At 42.1% G+C, this 22,130-nt stretch overlaps 2 protein-coding genes across 17 annotated transcripts in view; one reads left to right on the top strand and one right to left on the bottom strand.

Moving 5' to 3' along the window:
* PRR14L (proline rich 14 like) overlaps window positions 1–8,478 on the bottom strand; it is an 86,569-nt gene extending 78,091 nt beyond the window's left edge. For 3 of the 9 annotated variants that reach the window (XM_010598721.3, XM_064272422.1, XM_023559213.2), the window contains exon 1: window positions 8,051–8,416. Coding sequence is in view for 2 of the 9 variants with exons in the window: in XM_023559211.2 (XP_023414979.2) it covers window positions 8,302–8,463 (162 nt within the window). In the remaining 7 variants the exon portion in view is untranslated. The other 6 variants (XM_023559211.2, XM_023559207.2, XM_023559210.2 and 3 more) reach the window with 6 other exon arrangements.
* Window positions 8,479–13,567: 5,089 nt separating this feature from the next.
* The window catches only part of DEPDC5 (DEP domain containing 5, GATOR1 subcomplex subunit), a 147,766-nt gene continuing 139,203 nt past the window's right edge, over window positions 13,568–22,130 (top strand). For 7 of the 8 annotated variants that reach the window (XM_064272420.1, XM_023559200.2, XM_003419187.4 and 4 more), the window contains exons 1-6: window positions 13,652–13,770; window positions 14,412–14,526; window positions 17,655–17,742; window positions 18,410–18,456; window positions 20,105–20,190; window positions 21,612–21,695. In XM_064272420.1, coding sequence (XP_064128490.1) covers window positions 14,469–14,526; window positions 17,655–17,742; window positions 18,410–18,456; window positions 20,105–20,190; window positions 21,612–21,695 — 363 coding nt within the window. In that variant the 5' untranslated portion in view covers window positions 13,652–13,770; window positions 14,412–14,468. Of the gene's footprint in view, window positions 13,618–13,651; window positions 13,771–14,411; window positions 14,527–17,654; window positions 17,743–18,409; window positions 18,457–20,104; window positions 20,191–21,611; window positions 21,696–22,130 lie in introns of those variants that run through there. The other variant, XM_023559198.2, reaches the window with a different exon arrangement.

Below are 22,130 nucleotides of genomic sequence, written 5' to 3'. Positions count from 1 at the left end.
CATAGCAGGCAAAAAATATAGCAGGCAGGCACTCAGTAAATACTTGTTGAATGAATACAAACTAAGGAACTCTGAAGAATCTGACACACTGACTTTTCCTCAAGAAATATTTTCTCTTTGAAGGATATAGAAAAAATATAACTCCATTCCTTTTCTGCTTTCCAAACACTTGAGCTACAGCTACGCAGTCTAGCACAAGACACTACTACAACAGCTCTTTAGCAGAATCATTCTTTTATTCGACATCTTGAGATTTTCCAAGTGCTTTCATGCATACTTCTCATTTGATGCTCAGGACAACCTTGTGAGCTAAACAGGGCAGCTATCATTCTATTATAGACACTGACACCACACCTGACGAAGTTAAAAGTAACCTTCCTAAAATATTACATGGTTATCTGAGAGAAAAAAGGGGGCGTAAAAAGCTTCCACTGTGTTTCATTTCTTCCACTGAGTGGTGGAAACACAGGTTATTTGATGAAATACTTACATCTAAGTAGTTCATAATACTACATTATTTAAGTAGCTAATACACACTGACACAGCTAGAGAATGGTACACCCAGGACCAGGGTCTCCAGGTCAGCAACTCTTCCATTTTAGTCTACCAAATCTGTGCAGTTTTCAGAACAAAATCCACTTTAACTTGTCAAAGACAGAAACTGGCTACCCAAAAAAGATACTGCTTGGTTTTTATTCTTGATGTTTTCTTAACCCTAACCATGAGAAGAAAGAGGATGAGAAATATTCAGCAGCTCAGAGCTCAAAACGAGGATTTATCGGAGGTATGGATTTCAAACCCCTTTGGCCAAAATGCACACAGAAAGAGATTTTTAAGAAAGCCAGCCAATTTCTACTCCTACCACTTCCTAATGTTCACCCCCCCCCCCATAAACACAAGTAAAATTACATACAAATAAAATCCATTTCTGGGTACCAAACTGTTTTAACTGTTGAGATGCTTTACCTCCTTACTAGCGACCACAATCAGATTGCTAAGGGACAGAGTGGGAGGGAACCTCTAACACACCATATAAATCTTTACAACTCAGTTCTCCCAGTTCCCATTTTATTCCTCCCCTGATTATCTGGGGAAGCCCACAGGTATTACTTACACAAAAGGCAGACGCTCTGCTCCCAAGTCAAGAAGCACAGAGCTCCTTGAATACTCCTGGATTTATCATCTTTCTTCCCTGTACAGAAGGTCCCATCTGCTGTGCTATCCGGACTGAAGCTGGGGGCTAAGGAAGGGGAAGATGAGAGGTCCTTCTGTTTTGGACTATTTTGCCTTTCTCCTGGTTTTCTAATCTGCGGTGGACCTCACATCATGTTCCTAATGCTTTCATTCACTGGGTGTCCTTGATGCTTTTAAGCAGTCCTCCCCAAAAGGTAAAAAGATGTAAAGCTACACTATAACTTAAATACTAGAAATTATAGGAAATCAGATTGCTGGTCTATAAAATTTAGGAAAGTCAGGAGTGCTGATAAAATGAATCCAAAAAATTGTGGTATACGTAGGCCCCGGGTTAAGAACATCCTAGTCAAGTACCACCTGTAGTTACCCTTGTAAAGCCTATTAGGTTAAAAATTTGAGGTACATACAATGGTTTGTAATAACAAACAGGAGCTACTTTGTGACGCGCGTCAAAACTTCATCATTATTATTATGTTAAAAATGTTTTAGAGTATCTGGAAGTATTCTTTAACGTTTTTAGTGCATAGAAAGAACAGAACAGTGCATAGAGAGATACACTATATATTAAAATAAACATTTGACTAACCGATGTTAGATACCAATGGTACCTGACTTAGGAACAGAACACACTTGTAACCCGGGGGCTGCCTGTATATAGGAATATGGTAAGGATCAGGTAAAACTCTATGTGAAGGCATTTCATAAACAGTGCTGCACTAAAGATGTTAAGAGGACAAGAGAAATGCATTCTTTTAGAGCTACCATCCCCCCAATCCCCTCTAGCTCCTGGAAAGCGTCTGGGGGCACTTCAGATTGTAGGCCATTTTTTGGTGTGTTATGTGGGGGGCGGCAGAGGTAAACTGGAATTACTATTTGATGACAAAAAGTGGGAAATGATCAATTTTAATTTGGTTTAGCTTCTGTTTCGCAGCAACATACTCAATCCAGTTTTTGGTCTTTGCACCACAAGCAAGACTGGAGCGAATATGTGCAGGAAAGGTTTATTGTAAAAGTACAGGCTTGTCTATGGTGATCCGCTCCTTGGGGGTCTCTGCCACTTGTGCTCAGCTCTTCTTCCCCTGCCCACCAGAGGTGGTGTTCTCCAAAGTCTAATCCTTGACAATCTTCCCATTTTAGGCTTTGCTTGCTTGGCGACCTCACCTACTACTAGAGCCTCTTTGCTATAAGGACGACTCAAAACTGTCCCTTGCAGCATAGAGTTAACATATGACCCAGCAATTCCACATCTAGGTATATATGTAAGAGAAATGAAAACATTATGTCCACACAGAAGCTTGGATAGAAATGCTGACAACAGCATTATCCACAATAGCTAGAGTGGAAACAACCCAAATGTCTATCAGCTGACGAATGGGTAACAAAATGTGGCATATTCGTACAACTGAATAGTATTTGGCACAAAAAAGGAATGAAGTACTGATTCATGCTACAACATGGATGAACCTTGAAAACATTACACTAAGTGAAAGAAGCTAGTCACAAGTGGCCACATACCATATGATTTATGTAAAATACCCAGAATAGGCAAGTAGCCCTGCTGGCCCAATAGGTAAGCACTCGGCTGCTAACCAAAAGGTTGGTGGTCAAACCTACCCAGTGGCTTTGCAGGAGAAAAGACATGATGATCTCCTCCCATAAAGATTTAAAAAAAAAAAAAAAAAAATTTTTTTTTTTTTTTAAATAAAGATTACAACCTAGAAAACCCTATGGAGCAGTTCTACTCTGTCACATTGGGTTGCTGTGAGTCAAAAATCAACTCAACGCCTAATAACACAAAGATGAAAAGCAGGTTATCTAGGGCTGGGATACGGAGTAGCTGCTAACAGGCACTAAAATGTTCTAATAAAAATGTTCTAAAACTGTAGTAATGGTTGTACAACTCTGTGACTATATGAAAAGCCAATGAATTGTACAATTTCAATTCATGAATTGTATGGTATGATATATTTTTTTACTCTTGTTCAAAGTATACACGGCAAAACATACACCAATTCAGGTTTTACATGAACAATTGATTACATTCAAGTTGTGCAACCATTCTCTCCCTTCTTTTCTAAATTGTTCCTTCCCCATTAACATGAACTCACTGTGCCCTAAGCTTCTTTTCAGTCGCTTGTTGTCAATTTGATTCCATACAGTTCTTCAAAAAAGCACGATGCTCAAGGCAAATCAAATATTCTTTACTAAATAAGCTAACTCCTTGTTTGATTTTAAGATTCAGGGTATATTTTTGGTTTAAGGCTCAAAAATTATCTCAGGGCAACAGCCTCAATGCCTCCAGAAAGTCTGGACTGTGAATTATTTCTTAAGAAAGCTGTTAAAGGAACCCTGGTGGCACAGAGGTTAAGAGCTACAGCTGCTAACCAAAAAGTCAGCAGTTCAAAGCCACCAGCTACTCCTTGGAAACCCTATGGGGCAGTTCTACTCTGTCCTATAGGGTTGCTATGAGTTCGAATTGACTCTACGGCAACGGGTTTGGTTTTTTGATAAAGCTGTTAAAAACAAAACAAGTTTTCATCCCCAACCTTTATCTCAAAAACCTTTCTCTGACCTATATTTCACTCACGACGATGGCACCCCCAAAACTTAACATGTCTAAAACAGAACCCATTTAATCCAATGAATAGTTGAGTCTTACGCCGTTGCCGTTGAGTCAATCCAAACTCATAGCGACCATACAGGACAGAGAACTACCCCATAGGGGTTCTAAGGAGCGGCAGATGGATTCAAATTGCCAACCTTTTTGTTAGCGGCTGTAGCACTTAATCACTATGCCACCTTACTACATACAAAAACAGCTGTGAGAAACAAGGATAGGTACGATGCCCTCAGTAAACTTGTTTATTCTTTATCCTTTTGCCTCACCCGGCAATGGTACCATCATTATCCTATAGCTCAGACCTGAACTCCAGATATAACCATATCTGACCTTCCACCCAGCATTCAAGTTAGCACTTATAGCTTATAAACTCAACTCCTGTAGTGTCTATAATAAATCCCACTCCTTTCCACTCCCACTATCCTAGTTCAAGACTTCATTCCAAATGCTGCTCAACACAGGGTCACATACCAATACGTGTTTACTAAACATCTTTATGATGAATAGTCAATATTGATTTTCCTTCAGGGAAAACAGTGCTGTTACTTTCCCTATGTCTGCATGTACCCTGTAAATTGGCCTTGGCCAAACGGAATTTTAAAGCTTTGGTCATTGAAAGGTAACTTTCAATTTACAAAAGCCAAACACCACAAGTCTATCATCTCTTGATACTCTTGTCTGGTAAAGACAAGAATTTTCAACCTGTAAAACAACTAAGTACACTGGCTGGGGAAGCCAAACAGACTACCACATCTTTCTCCTGTGGAGAGGCTGGTGGGTTCAAATCGATGACTTTTGGGTTAGCGGCCAAGCACTTAACTACTACACCAAGGGTCTTAACCTTAGAGTAACCAACCAACCAACCTGTTGCTGTTGAGTCGATTCTGACTCAGAGACCCTATAGCCTTGAGTCAAACCAAAAAAACCAAACCTAGTGCCGTCGAGTGGATTCCGACTCATAGCAACCCTATAGGACAGAGTAGAACTGCACCACAGTTTCCAAGGAGCGCCCGGCGGATTCGAACTGCCAACCCCTTTGGTTAGCAGCTGTAGCACTTAACCACTACGCCACCAGGGTTTCCAATAGCCTCGAGTAGCAAATTAAAATTATCTTCAGCTCACTAGCTCACATCACCAAACTCTTCTGCCTCCCAATTAAGCCACTTATCGAAATATCGGTAATACCACAAAACTGCAGTAACAGCAAAATTTGAACAAGAAATTCAAGTTTTTCAAAATGAGATTTTGGATACAACAGAGCAATTAAAAATGATGGCGTAGAAATACATCTTACTAGAAAACTCCCTGGGGTATTTTATTAAACTATAAAAACTCAGGGCTCTTTTTGGAAAAACATATATGCACATAGGAAAAATGTTTGTAATAATATACACCAGATAGTAACAGTATTACCCTGGGTGATGGCATCATGAATGACTTATCCGTATATTATACTTCTGTTTTTATAAACTTATAAATATATTTATATGGAAAAAAAAATTGAAACATTATTTCCCAATACTCAAATACATAATAATAAAGAATAACAGGTAAAAGTATTACCCCTCAGCTCTCTGATTCAAACCATAAAATTTTTTACATCAATGCTAAATAAATGTGAAGAAAAGGGAGAGTGAATAACACATGCTTATAAGGTATTAGGCAGGAACTTACAGCTTAGTCCTCACTAATGATTTACAACCAGCCTATTGGGTTAGAACACTGGATAATCATCTAGTCTGAGGTATAAGCAAGAAATAAACCAGCTGCTAATGGCTTATCATCTTTACCATAACATATGTAAGAAGTAGATTGCTTAGAGAATGAGTTTAGTAATAGTTACAGCCAATATAAAGTAAAATTCTTCCAGTAAAGGAAGAGATTCTTTTGAATTGAGAGCAATTATCTTAACAATCTTTCTCTTTCAAATGCAGAAGCAGTACAATGAAGCAGTCTAATTGCTGTTCTTTAAGTCCAGGAGGCTAGGGTCCCATTTAGTAGCTGCATAGTCTTGAGTGTGTCACTTAACTTTTCTGAGCTTGTTTTTCACAGGTAAAATGAATTGTTAAAACAATCTCAAAGGGTTCTGCCACCCATAAAAATCCTAGGACTCTAAATTATAATTTTCCTATTTCTCTTTGTCTAAGTAAAGAACACCTACAAACACCAACAATGGTGGGGCAGAGCTCAGACTAATCCCCTCATTGCAAGTATTCAAGGGCATCTGTGGTAATTTAAGAACACTTTACATACAGGAAAAAAAAAAGGAAACCTTTTCTTTTGTTTGTTGCCAGGTAACTTTGCAGTGTTAATTCTGATTCCACCAAATAACAAAAACATGAAAAAAGAAAAAAACTGTCAGTGGAAGATGAACACTGCAAGTCTCAATCTCATTACATTTCATAGTCTTAAAAACCTGAAAAAGTGGCAACTTTTACTTTAGTTGCTCAAACACTCTCCAAAACACGAATTCTGGAGGTACAAAATTTATAGCAACAAAGAAAAAATGGGGGGGGGGGGGAGAGGAATCAAACAAAGAAAGAAAACAGCAGAGCAGAAAACCATGTGCCCCAATAACCCCAAGTCTGAAGGTCTTTTCTCCATTTAATCCCAATGCAAAGAGCCTGCTCTTAAATGAAAAGAGTAACAGTTAATTACACTGAGTGTTGCCTCACTTGTGTCAAGAACAATACTCACAATAACAATCAGGCCCTGAGAAGTTCACAACACTCCTTTCACCTTGAGAAAGGGGCTTTCTTTTCCAAAGATTCAGACACTGTAGCCCATCCCTCCACGAGGAAATTTGGTGAAGGGACCTCTTCTTGGGGGACAGAGAAAGCAGACTCTTAACACAAGATCTCTAGACAAACTGAAAGTGGGGCAAAGAAGCCAATATGCTAAACAACACCCAGTTCGTCAACATGGAGTGTGCAGGAAACCGGGAAAGTATCAAGCACTGTTTCCCTTTTCCTCCCTTCATGAGCATGCAGAAAAGGGTTCCTGTGCTTCCACACAGGGAGTGAGACGGTGGTAATGCTCCTTACGTCTACTGACAAAGACTCTGCATAAAAAATGTTTATTTCTTTTTCAAAGGAAGAGGAGAAAGGAAACCATTTTTAACACTTAACACTCTAAACACACAGGAGGAAAGAGTCCTCTTTTCAAAGGTATAGAGAGGGAAAAGTCTTGTTTTTCTTGAGAGCAAGAGAAGGGAAGAAGTTGGAATCTCCCTCTTTCAGGGAATGTGCAGATACATGGAAGCTTCTGTCACTGAAGTAACTAAGAGAAGTTACTCAGGATGAAGTGATCGCTTCTGTAGACAAAGGAAAGGCTGGCTTCTGGCATCAGGTCTCCCTCTCAAAAGTACAGGACTGTTTCCAAAAGCAAAGTCTTTTTTTAAATTATTTTATTAAGTGAGGGCACTTGACAAAATTTGGTGAGTGAAGTGGGTTAGGATCCTTGTGGAGTAGAAGTGTCTATTTCTTTACCTGGGAGAAAAGGCCTAGTCCTCCTGGATGGGCTGAATACAAGTAATGGGGTGGGGGTGGAAGGAGCCATGCATAAAAAAATCCACTTCTTTGTGCAAGATACTAACTTTAAAAATAATAATAACAAAAATAGCATTAGCAACAACTTACCAAAGATTACTATGTAGGAAGCACTTACATAAATTCTCCCTTAGCCTTCATGGCCATTCTGTGAGAAGCATACCCAACTTAAGAGATGGGTTAAACGAGACTGAGAGAGATGAAACAATTAGTAAAGGTCACAAAAATGGAAAGTGTAAGACACAGGACTGCAACTACCTCACTCCAAAAGCCGTGCTCATTACACACCAAGACACTTGAGGGAAGAGTTGAGAGGCTCCCTCTGTGGACATAACTGAGGAAGGGGAGAGGCTGCCCTCCAATCGCGTAAATTCAGAGTCTTCCTCTATCTTGGGGTAAAGGTGAAAAATAAAGAAGGAAAAGTAGGTCTCTCTTCCACAGGGCAGGAAGATTCCTTTCAGGCAAGTTGAGAATCTCCCTCTTCACCTGCGGGGCGCTGACCAAAGGGAGGAAAGGTCTTGTTTGGGGGTTATCCCTTACTCCTCCTTAAAGCAAGTTCATAATCCCGCTCTCGCACCCTGGGAACGAGTCTGTCTCTGCTGACAATCGAACCGGAACTGGGGAAGAGCGTACACCCAGGACAAGGGGCGTCGTCCTCCCCGAGAAGTTGGGGGATCCCTTGCCGTACCGAGGTTGAAGAGGAGTCTCTCTTCCCTGTCGGGGCCATGACCTGGAGAAGCCGTTTCCCCCTCGCGACGCGGCGCCTGGTCTCCTGCCTCTCCCCGGGTCGCTCCGCCGCCCGCAGCGCAGCCTCCACTCCCTTCGGCGCTCCGAGAAGGCTGGGGGCCCAGGCTCCCCTTCAGCCTGCACCACTGGGTGCAGGTTCCCCTCAGGGCGGGGTGGCTATGCCCGAAGCCTTCCCGCCCCCCGGCCTCTTACCCTGAGGCCTGCTCCGCGGCCCACGCTCGCCCCGCTAGCCCGGCCTCTGCAGCCCCGCAGCCCTGCGCCGCCAAGTCTACCAAAGCCTACGGAGCCGTGAGAGCCGGGGGGCGCTCTGGCCGCCGCCGCCTCTTCGTCTCTATAGTCCCTGCACTTCCTCATCCGGGGCCCGAGCCAGCCATGCGGGCTCGCCTAAGCCCCGCCTCCGCCCGGCGCGCGCGCAGTCCCGGGGCGGCTCTTCCCGAATCAGGCCTCCGGCTCTGAGCTGGCCCCAGCAGCTTGTCGAAGGAAACATCTTGTGTGACCTCGCTTCCGCTGAGCCCAGTGTCTGTCTCCACCATCCTCTGCCTGTTCCAATCCACAATTTTTCTGGCCTGGACGGCTGCGACGCTTAGGGGCCTTCCTGCTTCCACTCTGGCAGCCCGAAATCTTTTCATAACTGGAATCTTTTAGGTCGTGCCCTCCCCGTCTTCTGATGGCTCAATCTGAACAGCACCCCTGTTTCACTGTTACAGCACCTCGTTTTAATTTCTTCATGGTTTTAACTCTAGCCGAAAATGTCGTGTTTCATCCCTATTAAGTTATTTATTGTCTGTCCCCTCCCACCCTTGTCTATTTTGTTCTTCACTTTATGCTCACCTCAATGTCTGGCACAAGTGAGCACTCAAGAGACTTGAAGGAAGGAAAAATGTTTGCCCAGGAGGGAAGTGAGGCGGTCCAGAGAATGGAAGCAACTTGCCGGAAATGGCAAAGCTTTGTCCTAATAATAAAATCGGTACCTTGTTGGGGTTAATCAATCTAGCCGACTAAGAGAGCTAGGGTTGGGTTGGAGGTTTGGGGGAAATTTTTAATCTCTCTCCTCACTTCAGGATATCTTTGAGCCCGTCGATATATGGACCATCTTGACTGAGATATTGGCTTTCTAAGCTTTAGTTAGGGTTGGAGATGTACAAACCCATAAAATGCCAAAAAAAAAAAAGCCCATTGCCATCGAGTCCATTCTGACTCATAGTTACCCTATAGGGCAGAGTAGAGCTGCCCCATAGAGATTCCGAGGAGTGCCTGGTGGATTCAAACCACCCACCTTTTTGTTAGCGAAGGTAGCACTTAACCACTACACCACCAGGGTTTCCATGCAAACCCTATTTCTACAGCCTGTCTTGTCGCTGGATGGAAACCCCAGATTCTACTCAGCGCAATTGTCTCAGCCAATAAACAAGAGACTGAGGTGGGAGAGTAGAAAAACACCTTTATTTTGTCGGGCAAGGAAAAGAACAGCCTGCCAAGACTGCTCTGTGAGGGCAACAGGGAAGGCTGTTTTTAAGAGGTTTACGAGTAGGAAGTTCATACAAGTTACATCAACATTCTTAATCATACTACGCAGGTGCAACAGGGTTTACATATAACTTCATGCATCACGTGTTCAGAAAACTCCACCCAGAGGTGGGGAAGTTACTATGCATAGGTCTAAAAGGTTATCCTGAATATCAACATGGCTCCTAAACTGGTTTCTGCCAATTTCCTCTAGTTTTGAGCAGCAGTTAAGGAAAGGGGAACCAGGGTTTTAATGTAAAGCTTAAGGCCAAGCAAGCTGATTGAGGCAGTGGAATTTTTCGCACCTGGGGGCCTCTGTCTTATTATGAATAATGTACAGTTTTTATATAAACTAGGATTTTCTAATACAGATGCTATTGGACTGATTCATTTTAAACCCATTCCTAAGTTTTCAGTATCCATATCTTCAAGTACTTTATCAGGCAACCGCGTGCCTAAAACAGAAGGTCTGAGAAACTTTTTTGTGTGAAATATGAGATTTTATACTCAAAAGGATTGAGAAGTAGTGGCTGAGTTTGAAGAGTCCTGGGCTGGAGGTAAGAAGACCTGGATTTATTTCAAATCAATTTCATTCCATGTTTAATGAGCATCTACTATGTGCAATGCACCACAGGCCCTGGCAGACAGCTTTGGTTACCATGGGACTTACAGTCATGGCTGTTCCTTTTTCTTCTAATTGTGGTAAGATAAGTAAGAAAAAATTTTGTTTTTTAACCATTTTTAAGTATACAATTCAGTGACATTACTTTTCACCATCTTGTGTAACCCTTACTGCTGCCTACTTTCAAAAAATTTTCACCCCTTAAACAGAAACTCAGTATCCCTTAAGCAATAACTCCACATTCCTCCCTCCCCTCAGTCCCTGGTAACCACTAATAAACTTTGGTCTCTATGCATTTGCCTATTCTAGATATTTAATATAAGTGGGATCATATATTTGTCCTTTTGTGTCTGACATTTCGTTCAGCACAATGTTTTCAAGGTCAGCCATGTGATACATAGTATACAACTTCATGTCTCTTTATGGCTGAGTAATATTCCAACTTATGCATATACCACACACTTTGTTTATTCATACATCTGTTGATGGACATTTCAACTGTTTCCACCTTCTGGCTATTATGAATAGTGTTGCAGTGAAGATTGACGTGTCCATTTGCAATCCTGCTTTTAATTCTTTCAGGTACATACCTAGGATTGGGATTTCTGGGCCTATAGGAATTCTGTTAACTTTTTGCGGAACTGTTCAACTGTTTTCTATAGGAGCTATAATATTTTACATTCCTACCAGCAAGGCACAAGGGTTCCTATTTCTCTGCATCTTGAGGAACATTTGTTTCCCTTTTTTGTTTCTACTATCACAGCCATCCTAGCGGGGGTAAAGTGGTATCTTATTATGGTTTGACTTGCATTTCCTTAGTGACTAATGATGTTGACCATTTTTTCATGTGCTTGTTGGCCACTTGATTATCTTCTTTGGTGAAATGTCTATTCAGTTTCTTTGCCCATGTTTTGATTGAGTTGTTTGTTTTGTTGTTGTTGAGTTGTAGCAGTTCTTTATATATTCTGGATATTAGATCCTTATCAGATATATGATTAACAAATATTTTTTCCCAATCCATAGGTTTGTCCCTTTACTTTGTTTTTAAATTTCTTTGATGCACAAAAGTTTTTAATTTTAATGAAGTCCAATTTATTTCTTCTTCTGTTGTTTGTGCTTTTGGTGTCATAGCTGAGAATCCATTGCCCAAGCAGTGTCCTGAAGCATTATCCCTATGTTTTCTTCTAACAGTTCTTTGGTTTTGTTTCTTATATTTAGGCCCTTGACCCATTTTGAGTTGATTTTCATGTATGCTGTGAGGCATGGGTCTAACTTCATTCTTTGATTCTGGAAATCCCATTGTCCCAACACCATTTGTTGAACAGACTATTCTTTTCCTATTGAATGGAGTTGGCACCCTTGTCAAAAGTCAGTTGGCCAAAGATGTTTGGGCTTATTTCTGGGCTCTCAATTCTACTCCTATTCTTTGTTAAAAATAATAAAAACTCACTGGAATTTGAACATAAGGTTTATTCTGGGCAGTTATTCTATACACATGTAGGGAGGCCATTTTGAGTCCCTAAAAAGCAAATGGCTGAAGAAGCCAGGTACAATTGGGCTTATAAAGAAGAGGGAGAAATATAGAAGTTTAGTCATTGGATAATTTTAACCTGATCGATTGAGCACTGCCTTCCCCCTTTGCTGAGATCAACTGTTACCAGTTTACTTCTGGCCTGGCTGGTAGTAATTTGGCCCTCAACCCACTCACAGCCATGAGGTTTTTTAAGATTTAAATTAGGAGGCCATGATTTGACAACTATCCTTTTCTAGCAACCCACCAAACCAAACCCACTGCCGTCGAGTCGATTCCTATTCATAGCGGCCCTGTAGGACATAGTAGAACTGCCCCATAGAGTTTCCAAGGAGTGTCTAGCGGATTTGAACTGCCGACCTCTTGGTTAGCAGCCGTAGCTCTCCTTTTCTAGGAAGATAAGCAAATTTACATTGCTAGAGAGCAAATTCTGGCAGGCTTTTGCAGTTTTGGTTAGGTTTTTTATGGTTAATATTTGATTTTGTGGATAAGAAAAACCTTGAAATCAAAGAAAGATGTCTGTCAGGTGAGGGCACTCTAAAATGAGGTGTTTGGCATGTGTAGGAATGACTGATTTAGGTCTGAATCAAAGCTCCATTTTTCGAACCAAATTTTAGTTTTTTCTAAGTCCTCATTTCTGACTTCTTAAGAATATCCACTGCCATTTTGTCACTTCTGACTCATAGAGACCCCCAAAGGGTTTCCAAGGCTATCTTTACAAAAGTAGACTGCCACATCTTTCTCCTGCAGAGCCGCTGGTAGTTTTCAGCTGCTGACCAGTCGAGTCCTTTAACCACTGGACAACTAGGCCTCCTTTTCTTAAGAATATTTTATATACAGCCTGTGTCTTAGTTATCTAGTGCTGCTATAACAATACCACAAGTGGATGGTTCACGAGCTTCCCCATTGAAAAATAAACCCTCAAGTTCCTCTGTGGTATGCGATGCTTGTGTGTGTGTTTTTTTTCTTTCAATATTTCTGCTTCTACACTTTTCAAAATCAAGAGATTTCCTGAAAACCATAGGTCAATTAGGTGCTTCTGGCAACTTGTCAGGAGCCCTTGGCAAGAGTCAGGCACAGCCTACCCAGCTTTGAGTTTCTCCCTGAAGAATGATGTCCCAGCCGTCATTAGACCGAGTGTGTGATACGAAGATGCTAGTTAATACTCAGCTGGTCTTACTAGAGTCAGGATCCACTCATGCTTCCTTCCTAGGAATTCTGTCTCCACAGCCTCAGTTCCCCACCTGTGAAATAATGATAGTATCTTTTTGAACCACCTATTAGAGATATGCTGGTTACATAAAAATGTATGTCAAAACTATGGTCGCTGAAACGTCATTTGGGATTTGGAAGGTTTCGTAAAGCCCCCCCCCCTCAAGTGGTAAACGTCCCAGCAGGTGCCATCACGCTACGTCACATGTGATTAGTCCTCTGCATTTTACCAAAGTCCTCTCAGGAACACTTTTTAGGCTTCGCAGTAGCCCTGACGGTGGTCAATTTCGTTTATAGACCAGGAAGCTGAAGCTCAGCGAGATCTCGGGAGGCTCGCCCGAGTCTCCCCAGCTGGGGATCATAAAGTCTGAAACGCAGCACCAGACCACGGTTCCCTTCGGAAACGTCTGGAAAGTAAAGGATTTCCTCCCGGGCGGCGAACATCTGCTCCGCAAGCGCGAAACGAGCGGCGGCGACTCGAGAAGCACGCAACGCCCCGCCCCCCCGCGAGCCCCGGATGAGGAAGTGGCGCGGTCATCGAGACGAAGCGGAGGCCGGGCCGGAGCGGCCCGGGACGGGTGGGCGGGAAGGGGGCCGGGCCCCGGGGCGGAGCCACCGGGGCGGCGCGGGTTCTCAGGTGAGCGCTCCGCGGTCCGTGCGGGCCAGCCGGCGCCTCGGGCTCGGGGGAGGAAGCAGAGCGGGCGGTGGGGTCGTGGGGTCGTGGGCCCGGCGCCCCGAGGAGGCGCGCGGGATCCGGTGATTGTCTGGCCCGCGAGGCCCCGGAGCCACGGTGAGTGGAAGCCACCCCGGGAGCGGGCTCGGGGGCGTGCGGGAGGGGGTCGCAGCCGGGGTTCGAGTCGGCCCCTCTTGGAGCCTTGGCGACCTTTGCCGTGACATGTGGGAGTGGGGGGGAGTGGGGAGGCAGGCGTGTCCGCTAAGCCTTTATACAAATGGAGGTTCGGAGAACGAACCCCTGCCAGCCTCCTTCACAGTCGCCTTGCCCAGGACATTGACGGCGAAACGTTTAACAGTGGACGTGCCTCTTAGTCTCTGAGTGACCTTGGGCGAGTCCCTTGCCCATTCTGGCCCTCACTTTCCTCATCCACAGAACATCTGAATATTTTTAATATTCAGATGCTCTCGGTTTAGATGGAGACAAGATCCACTCACTGCAAGTCTTCTCTTTAGGTGTGTGTTAGAATGTCATCTTGGAGATTGGGCTAGACACTGGCCCGAATTCCTCTTAGTTCCCAGATTCTGGGGTCCTGTTTGTTCTGGTATTTGTTCTCCATCCCTCCTTGTAATTGGAGGAGTGATTTTATCCAGGGGTTGGTGCTGCCTCTCAGCTGAATATTTCCACTGGACCCACATCAGAGCAGTTGCAAGGAAAAATTTGACATTCCAGCCTTTTTGTTTGTGTATCAATGGCAGGGAGGCAAGATGACTTCTCTCCCCCTGGATTGGAACAGCTGAAGGAAACAATACAAGATGAGAACAACGAAAGTCTACAAACTCGTCATCCACAAGAAGGGCTTTGGGGGCAGTGGTCAGTATTGATCTTTGTGAGTTGTGTAAATTGCCTGGTATTCTGGTGTGTCCGTTGCTTTGAAAACTACACACTGACTCGTGACAATTGGGGCTACATAGGCAACTTAACTGAGGGAAGCAGCAAGCATATTACAGTGATGGGAAGGGCAGTCAGACTAGAGAACACAGGTCCTTTCTGAAAGCATTCACATTCGGACTTTGAAGAAACCATTCATTCCTTTAATTGTTTTGTTTACTACATATTCACCATATATATTTTGTAAAATTTCAGTCCAGTACTGGTGTGAAAGATAACAGAAAATAAAGTGGCATTTATTTTCACATTTAGTGAGAGAGAAGTAGTTTAGGTGTGCACAAGACAGAGTTGATCACAGTGTGAACTACTGCCTGGCTCCCAAGCATGGTGAGAAGGGGCAGGATGCAGCATGTTGTCCTGCACGAAACTGTGAGTTGGGAAAACCAGCATCTGAGGGCCAGTCCTGACTCTAACTTTTCCTGTCACCCTGGGCAAGCCAAGCCCCTCATTTGTCTTAGCTGCAAACTCAGGGGCTTTGGAGTAGTTTCTGTATTTCTCTTAGCACTGGGAGTCTATGAATCCGCACGATAGGAAGGTACATAGTACCGAACCAAAACCAAACCCATTGCTATTGAGCCGATTCCAACTCATAGTGACCCTGTTGGACATGATAAAACTTCTCCATAGGGTTTCCAAGGCTGTAATCTTTATGTAAGCAAACTGGCACATCTTTCTCCCGTGGAGTGGCTGGTGGGTTCAAACTGCCGACCGTTTGATTAGCAGCCAAGCACTTCACCACTGTACCACCAAAGCTCCTTAGGGACTTGGTAATATGGTGTAGCTTTAACTTTTCCTTGTGTCTTACAATCTTCTTTGCTTCAGAAATGGGAATTACCAACACGATATGGTAGCTTCTATATCATAGGGTGTTGTGAGGATTAAGTAAGGTGATTCACATAAAGTGTTTTGCAGAGTGCAGGGCTCGTCCTTAATAAATGTAGCTGTTGTAATTACTGGGATAAAGATATATCAGTGTTGCTATATTTAAAACCCAATTTCTGCTAAAATGTAGTCTGTCGTCAACACTATACTTTGTATGTTGTTGATGCTGCCTAAAAATCTGTAGAGTAGAATTGAAGAGATGGCAGAAATAATTCTTGGCAGAGGGACGGATACAAAGTTACAGTATATACAGTGTCACTGTACAGTTCATATTTCATGTTTACAAGACAAATGTAGCTGGGTGCTATACCCAGTCTTTTGCGGGACTGGACTATAAAGAAAATAAAAATACAACTAACTTATATGTTAGGTTTATACCTGTGCCAAACATAAAATGAATACAAGGTCCCTTGTCCCTAAGGAACTCTGAACTTGATGAAAGAGACAGACATGCAATAAGGAAATGATAAAATGAAGCAGAATGAAATATGTGCTTAGGGAGCTTAATTCAGACTATGGAGGTTAGGGGAAGGCGTCACAGAAGATTTGGGATAAAACCATCAATGGAAACAATATACCAAATAAAATTTGGAATTTACCCATTGCTTTGCTTTACAAGACTGAATTTTTGTTGGGTATTGATTTTATGAGCCCTTTTTTTTTTTGGTGGCACAGTGGTTAAGCGCTTGGCTGCTAACCAAAAAATCGGTGGTTTGAACCTACTAGCCACTCTGCAGGAGGAGGATATGGCCATCTGCTTCCATAAAGATTACAGCCTTGGAAACCCTATGGGCTGTTCTCCTCTGTCCTGTAGTGTGGCTATGAGTTGGAATTGACTTGACAGCAACACGTTTTTATCTTTTTTATTGGTTATGTTAAGGTCCCTGAGTGGTGGGGAAACCCTGATGGTGTAGTGGTTAAGTGCCACAGCTGCTAACCAAAAGGTCAGCAGTTTGAATCCACCAGGCACTCCTTGGAAACTATGGGGCAGTTCTGCTGTGTCCTATAGGGTCACTGTGAGTTGGGATCAACTTGATGGCAATGGGTTGGGTCCTTTTTTTTTCTGAGGTGGGGAAAATGGTTTGTGCTGGACTGCTAACGTAAAGGTTGGTGGTTCAGATCCACCCAGTGGTACCACAAAAGAAAGGCCTGGTGATATGCTTCTGTAAAGATTACAGTCAAGGAAACTCTATAGAGTAGTTCTACTCTGTAACACATGGGGTCGCCATAAGTTGAAATTGACTTGATGACAACAGATTTTTCTGTTTTGCTTTGTTTGTTTTATTATGTTTTAAATCTGGATATACTTATTTGTTGTGCTTTTAGCATAATTGAAGGCCATGTTTTGCTTCTAAAATTAACATAGAATAAATCGTTTCATCTTTATGGTTTTCAGTTTGGTATATTTGAAAGAGTTCCCTCTTACCTCTAGGGTGGTGAGGGGATAAACGTATTAAACTTCCCTATATTTTGTTAAGCGTCTCATTGGACCCTAACGTGAACTGATACTTGAAGTTTTTCCCTGGTCAGGTGCTGCCCTTCAAAGATCAGGCAGTTTTATTTGGCTTGATTTTTATAACATGTAAGAAGTTGTGGGTTTCAGGTAAAAGAGCCCTGGACTAGTTGGTAGTTGGTTGATTCTGCCTGTGCTGTTACTAGCTGTCCTCCCTTAGGCAAGTCACTTTATCTACTAGATTATTTCCTTGACTTCTGTTAAATCCGAAGATTTATTGTGAGGGCCATCTTAAAATGGTATTTTGGGTAGTTCTTTTGAACACTGTACTTATGTAAAGGATTGTACTGTGACTGTGGGACCCAGACTGTTTTGTTGGTATCTCGGCATATGCCAGGTACACAGTGTTTGAGGGAGTCAGGGGCTCCCCTGGGAGGCATAATTCTCGGAGACCAAGGTCTGCTTTTTCACTGGAAGCAGTGGAGTAGGAGAAAGACCATGAGCTCTGGAGACAAGGCACCTGAGTGCTGTCCCCCTCAGCTACTGACTAGCTTGTAGTCCTGTGAAAATCTTTTAGTTGTTCTGAACCTCAGTTGAAAATGGAAGCTCATCTATCAACCAGATAGGGTCGTGGGGACCCAGTGTGAGAATGTATATACAGCCTCCCTGATGCCTATGTGACTTTTCTGTGTGAGATCACTGCATTTTCTTTCAGACGATGAGCTGGTTGTGAACCCCAAAGTGTTTCCCCACATTAAGCTCGGAGACATTGTGGAGATTGCTCACCCCAACGATGAATACAGGTGAGTGTCTCGCTAGGATCAAGGGAACTAGGCAGCCTGCTGCTTCCCAAATAATATTTTATCTAAGAGCCTTGAAGGGCAGGATAACTGCTTGGCTTTGGATAAACATGTTCATAGTTGCCCCCAACTCATAATGAACGCACGATAGGTTGCAGATTGGACCATTGTGATCCGTAAGGTTTTCATTAGCCGGTTTTTGGAAGCAGATTGCTAGGCCTGTCTCCCTAGTCTGGCTTAGTCTAGAAGCTCTGTTGAAACCTATTCAGCATCATAGCAACACGCGAGCCGCCACTGATAGACGAGTGGTAGCTATGCATGAGGTGCTTTGGCTGGGAATTGAGCCTGGGTTTCCAGCATGGAAGGTGAGAATTCTGCCACCAAACCACCTAGGATTTGCCCCCTAGGATTTGATAAAGTAGTAAAAGGTTTAAAATTGGTCCATTCTTTCTATTTAAAAAAACTGAAATGACAACTCTGTGAAAACATTCTGTAGCGTTCGTCCATTTCCTTTAGTGCAAGTACAGAATTTGTTTCTAAGGTAACCAGTTGTTGTGCTGCAAGTTATAATATGTCAAAAGGGATCTGTTTGCCTTCTGCGGGGGAGGTGAAGAGAGTGGGTTATAGTTATTCCTGAAAGCATCCACCTCTTTGTTGCTTTCTTTTCCAGCCCTCTCCTTTTGCAGGTCAAGTCGCTTAAAGAAGATTTACAGAAAGGTAAGATTTCTGTCTTTCCTCTTTGAGATTGTTACGTTTTACTGCCCCAGAAACTGTAAGAAACCTCTCTTCACAATCACGGGATGAATGAGGGCACTGTACTGCTCTTAACAAAGTCTGTCCCCTCTTAAAAGAGTGTCAGATATTATTGTCAAAGGCTGCTCATTTGTCAGAATCTTGAGAGCATTGAAGAAATGGTCTTTGTTTAAAGTCCCCCACAGGAAGGTTATTTGAATATGTGAAGCTTCATATCTAACTCAAAAAAACAAAAAAACAAAAAATGTTGGCAAACCAGGCTTTCTAAATATTGTACTTTTCACAAAATATTTATCGTCTACTCTGGGTTGGGAGAAGAAAAATTGAAAAGAAACATACTGATGATTGCCTGCCACCTTTGTAAGGAACTTTCTTTATATTCCCAACAACTCCTGAGTGAATGAGGAAACTTAGAGTCGGCGTGCCTGAATTAAAATCAATAAGTGAAGGAGCCAGGGTGGCAATTCTGCTTATACATTCCTCTAATGACTATATCATGCTGGTCAAGGAATCAAAATGTTAATTGATAACAAAGTAATTCCTTAAATAGTACTTAAGGCGAAGGGGGGATCCAAAATCAAAAACTTCTAGGTTTACATTATAGGATTTTTGTGTCAACTACTCATTTTGTCTTTCAATTTGATGGGAAAACATTCTATAAAGCCAAAATCCTAACAGTTAAGATTTCTGTAAGGCCAAATCCTGAAATTATCCTTCTTGACTTCACCCCATCTCCTGCCACCTTTTGTGTTTCTTACTTACTAGACTTAAGGGCTTGTTAAAAAGTTTGTTTCTTTCTTAACAACCCCTGTTACCTTCATTCCAAACAAGAAGGGCTCTCTTTCCTCTTTGGAATTTTCACAGCTCTTTGAACTTTGTCTTATGTTGCTTTTTAAATTCTTTTTTCTGTGCCTCCTGTAGTCCCTTAGGCTCAGGTCTTCTTTCACTTGCTTGTTTCACCTGAAAGCAGAGAACTGTCTAGATAGTAGCTCCTGGAAGGCAGAGAATGTGTCTCGCCCATGGCAAATGATTAATCGTGTTGCCTGTGGAATGTCTGAGTTTTTAACAGGGCTCGAACCAGTTCTTCCCAGTTCAGTCATGGCAGAAAAAGTGAAACTGGAACAGACCCGAGTTTTTAAAGTTTGAGTGAACCCTAGTGAGAACTGAAACAGGAAAAAGTAGGAGTCGAAGCCCTGCGAGAAACCTTATCTCCCTCTTCGAAAACAAGGGTAGCGTAGGCATTGCATAGCAACCAGATCTCTTGCCTCTGGGATTTTGAGCAGAGTCGTAAATGGTGGTGCCCTGCTCAAAGATGGCACCATTTTGAATGTGTGTCACTCTCCACAGTTCTTTCACTAATTCAGTCTTACACTTCAGGCTCGTGAAAGGGCTCATTACACCTCTTCTGAGTCTCCCATTCCAGGGCTTTGACCTGTAATTTTTCCTGTTCCGGATCACCCAAATTGTAAAAATTTGGGTCTGTTCTCGTTTTACTTTGTTGGCCATGACTCAACTGGGAAGAACCATTTTGAAGCCCTGGTGTTTAGATTAGAATATATTTACCTGCTTTTTCAGATGATGTTATCTGATCCGAATTTCTTCACTCTTTCAGAAACTATCAGTGTGGACCAGACTGTGACTCAAGTGTTCCGGCTAAGACCTTATCAAGATGTCTATGTGAATGTTGTAGACCCTAAGGTGTGTCTTTATTCTGGACTTAAATGTCTTTTTGGAACGGTTAATACCCTTCCTCAAGATTAGGTCACTAAAGAAGTAATGAATTACTTAAGAATAATGTTATACCTTTGCCTTTGATTAAAAATCATGGTGACCCCATGTTATAGAGTAGAACTGCTCTGTAGGGTTTTCTTGGCTGTAATCTTTATGAAAGAAGATGATTAGGCCTTTCTTCCGCAGTGCCACTGGGTGGGTTCAAGCCACCAACGTTTAGGTTAGTAGTCCAGTGCAAACTTTTAGTGCCACCCGGGGACCTTAAGTATAGTGCGAGGACTATTAAATATGTAGTCTTATATAGATCGTTTGGAAACCCTGGTGGCATAGTGGTTAAGAACTACAACTGTTAATCAAAAAGTCAGCAGTTCGAATCCATCAGGTACTCCTTGGAAACTCTGTGGGCCAGTTCTACTCTGTCCTTATTGGGTCACTATGAGTCAGAATTGACTGGCTGGCAACAGGTTTGGTTTTTGGTTTTATATAGATCATTTAGATTATAGGTAGTATGTAGGTCGCATTGGGAACTTTTTTTTTTTTTTTAAAAGCTTGTCCTAATACCAAAAACCAAAAAAACAAAACTCGTTGCTGTTGAGTCAATTCCAACTCATAGTGACTCTATAGGACAGAGTAGAACTGCCCCATAGGCTTTTCAAGGAGTACCTGGTGGATTCAAACTGCTGACCTTTTGGTTAGCAGCCATACTCTTAACTACTACACCACCAGGATTTCTGCCCTAATAAGGTTCTGTATATGTATGTTTGTTTATGAAACTGTATGTAAAATTTTCTATTAAGATATTAAAATTTTTTATGCATTTTTATTTTTTTTCTAGAAATGATGCTATACTAGGTAAAATTGTTGTCCAGAAAGTATTACTGAAGAGTATGTAGAGAAATAAAGTGCATAGCTTAATGTCATGTTTGTGTATCAGAGTCATTTCTAGAATACAGAGTTAGTACTCTGGTACTCTCGGCGCTAAACTGCTACTACTGCTGTAGGAACTGTTGTAGACTTATTTGTACTAGAAAGTCTTCTTCGGTAGGATAAAATTAAACTTACCAGAGTTCTGCTATTGAATGGTCTTCTAAAGTGAAACCTGTGAGCCAGAAGTTAATGGGAGTGCCTTGTTTTCCCTTGTCCGCAAATTCTCCACCTTTGAGAGGGTGCAGTCTTACCACTTTCCTATTGCTTGGTTTAGTGGAAAATATTTGAGTTTTCCTTCTCTGATAGGTTTCTGCCTTACATAGACTTCAGATTTGTAGGTTTTACTGTAAGTCATTTTCTTTTTTGCAAAATGGTTTTTTCAAGGTGAGTGGGCATTTTCTTATGACTGTGAAGGGTGGCGGAGCGATGCAGAGAGAAATGTATTTGATTATCCTTTTTAGGATGTGACCCTTGACCTAGTGGAGTTAACCTTTAAGGATCAGTATATTGGCCGTGGGGATATGTGGCGACTGAAGAAAAGTTTGGTAAGATATGATTAAATAGAAATCTTTTACTTTTTCCACTATATAAGTAATCCATGATCACTATAGAGATTTAGAAGAGCTAGTTTTTTTTGTTTGTTTAGTAGGTGGAAGAGCATAAAATCTTTCTAATTTGAGCATCTATCTACGATTATTATAATCATTTTTTGTGTATTTTTTTCCATTCTTATTTTTCTTTGTAGCTTTTTTGAGGTTTGCCTTGTTTATATTACAGGTTTTTACTTGGCATTTTAGGTTAGAATGGGAAATTATAATATTTTACGTTGGAATGGGACTTTATGGTTTCCAAATTTTTATTTGATTTCACTTGTTCCTCACATTCCCTTTCAGTGGAAAGGCAATAGATGTAAAAACTGAGACTGAGAAGTTAAGTGGTTGCCCAAGGCTCCACAGCTAGTAAGCAGTTGATGTGGGGCT

This window comes from Loxodonta africana, chromosome 19 (assembly GCF_030014295.1).
Source record: "Loxodonta africana isolate mLoxAfr1 chromosome 19, mLoxAfr1.hap2, whole genome shotgun sequence".
Classification (NCBI taxonomy): Eukaryota; Metazoa; Chordata; class Mammalia; order Proboscidea; family Elephantidae; genus Loxodonta; species Loxodonta africana.
The sequence above is the reverse complement of the archived record's forward strand: the minus strand, read 5'-3'. Positions and strand labels throughout refer to the sequence as shown.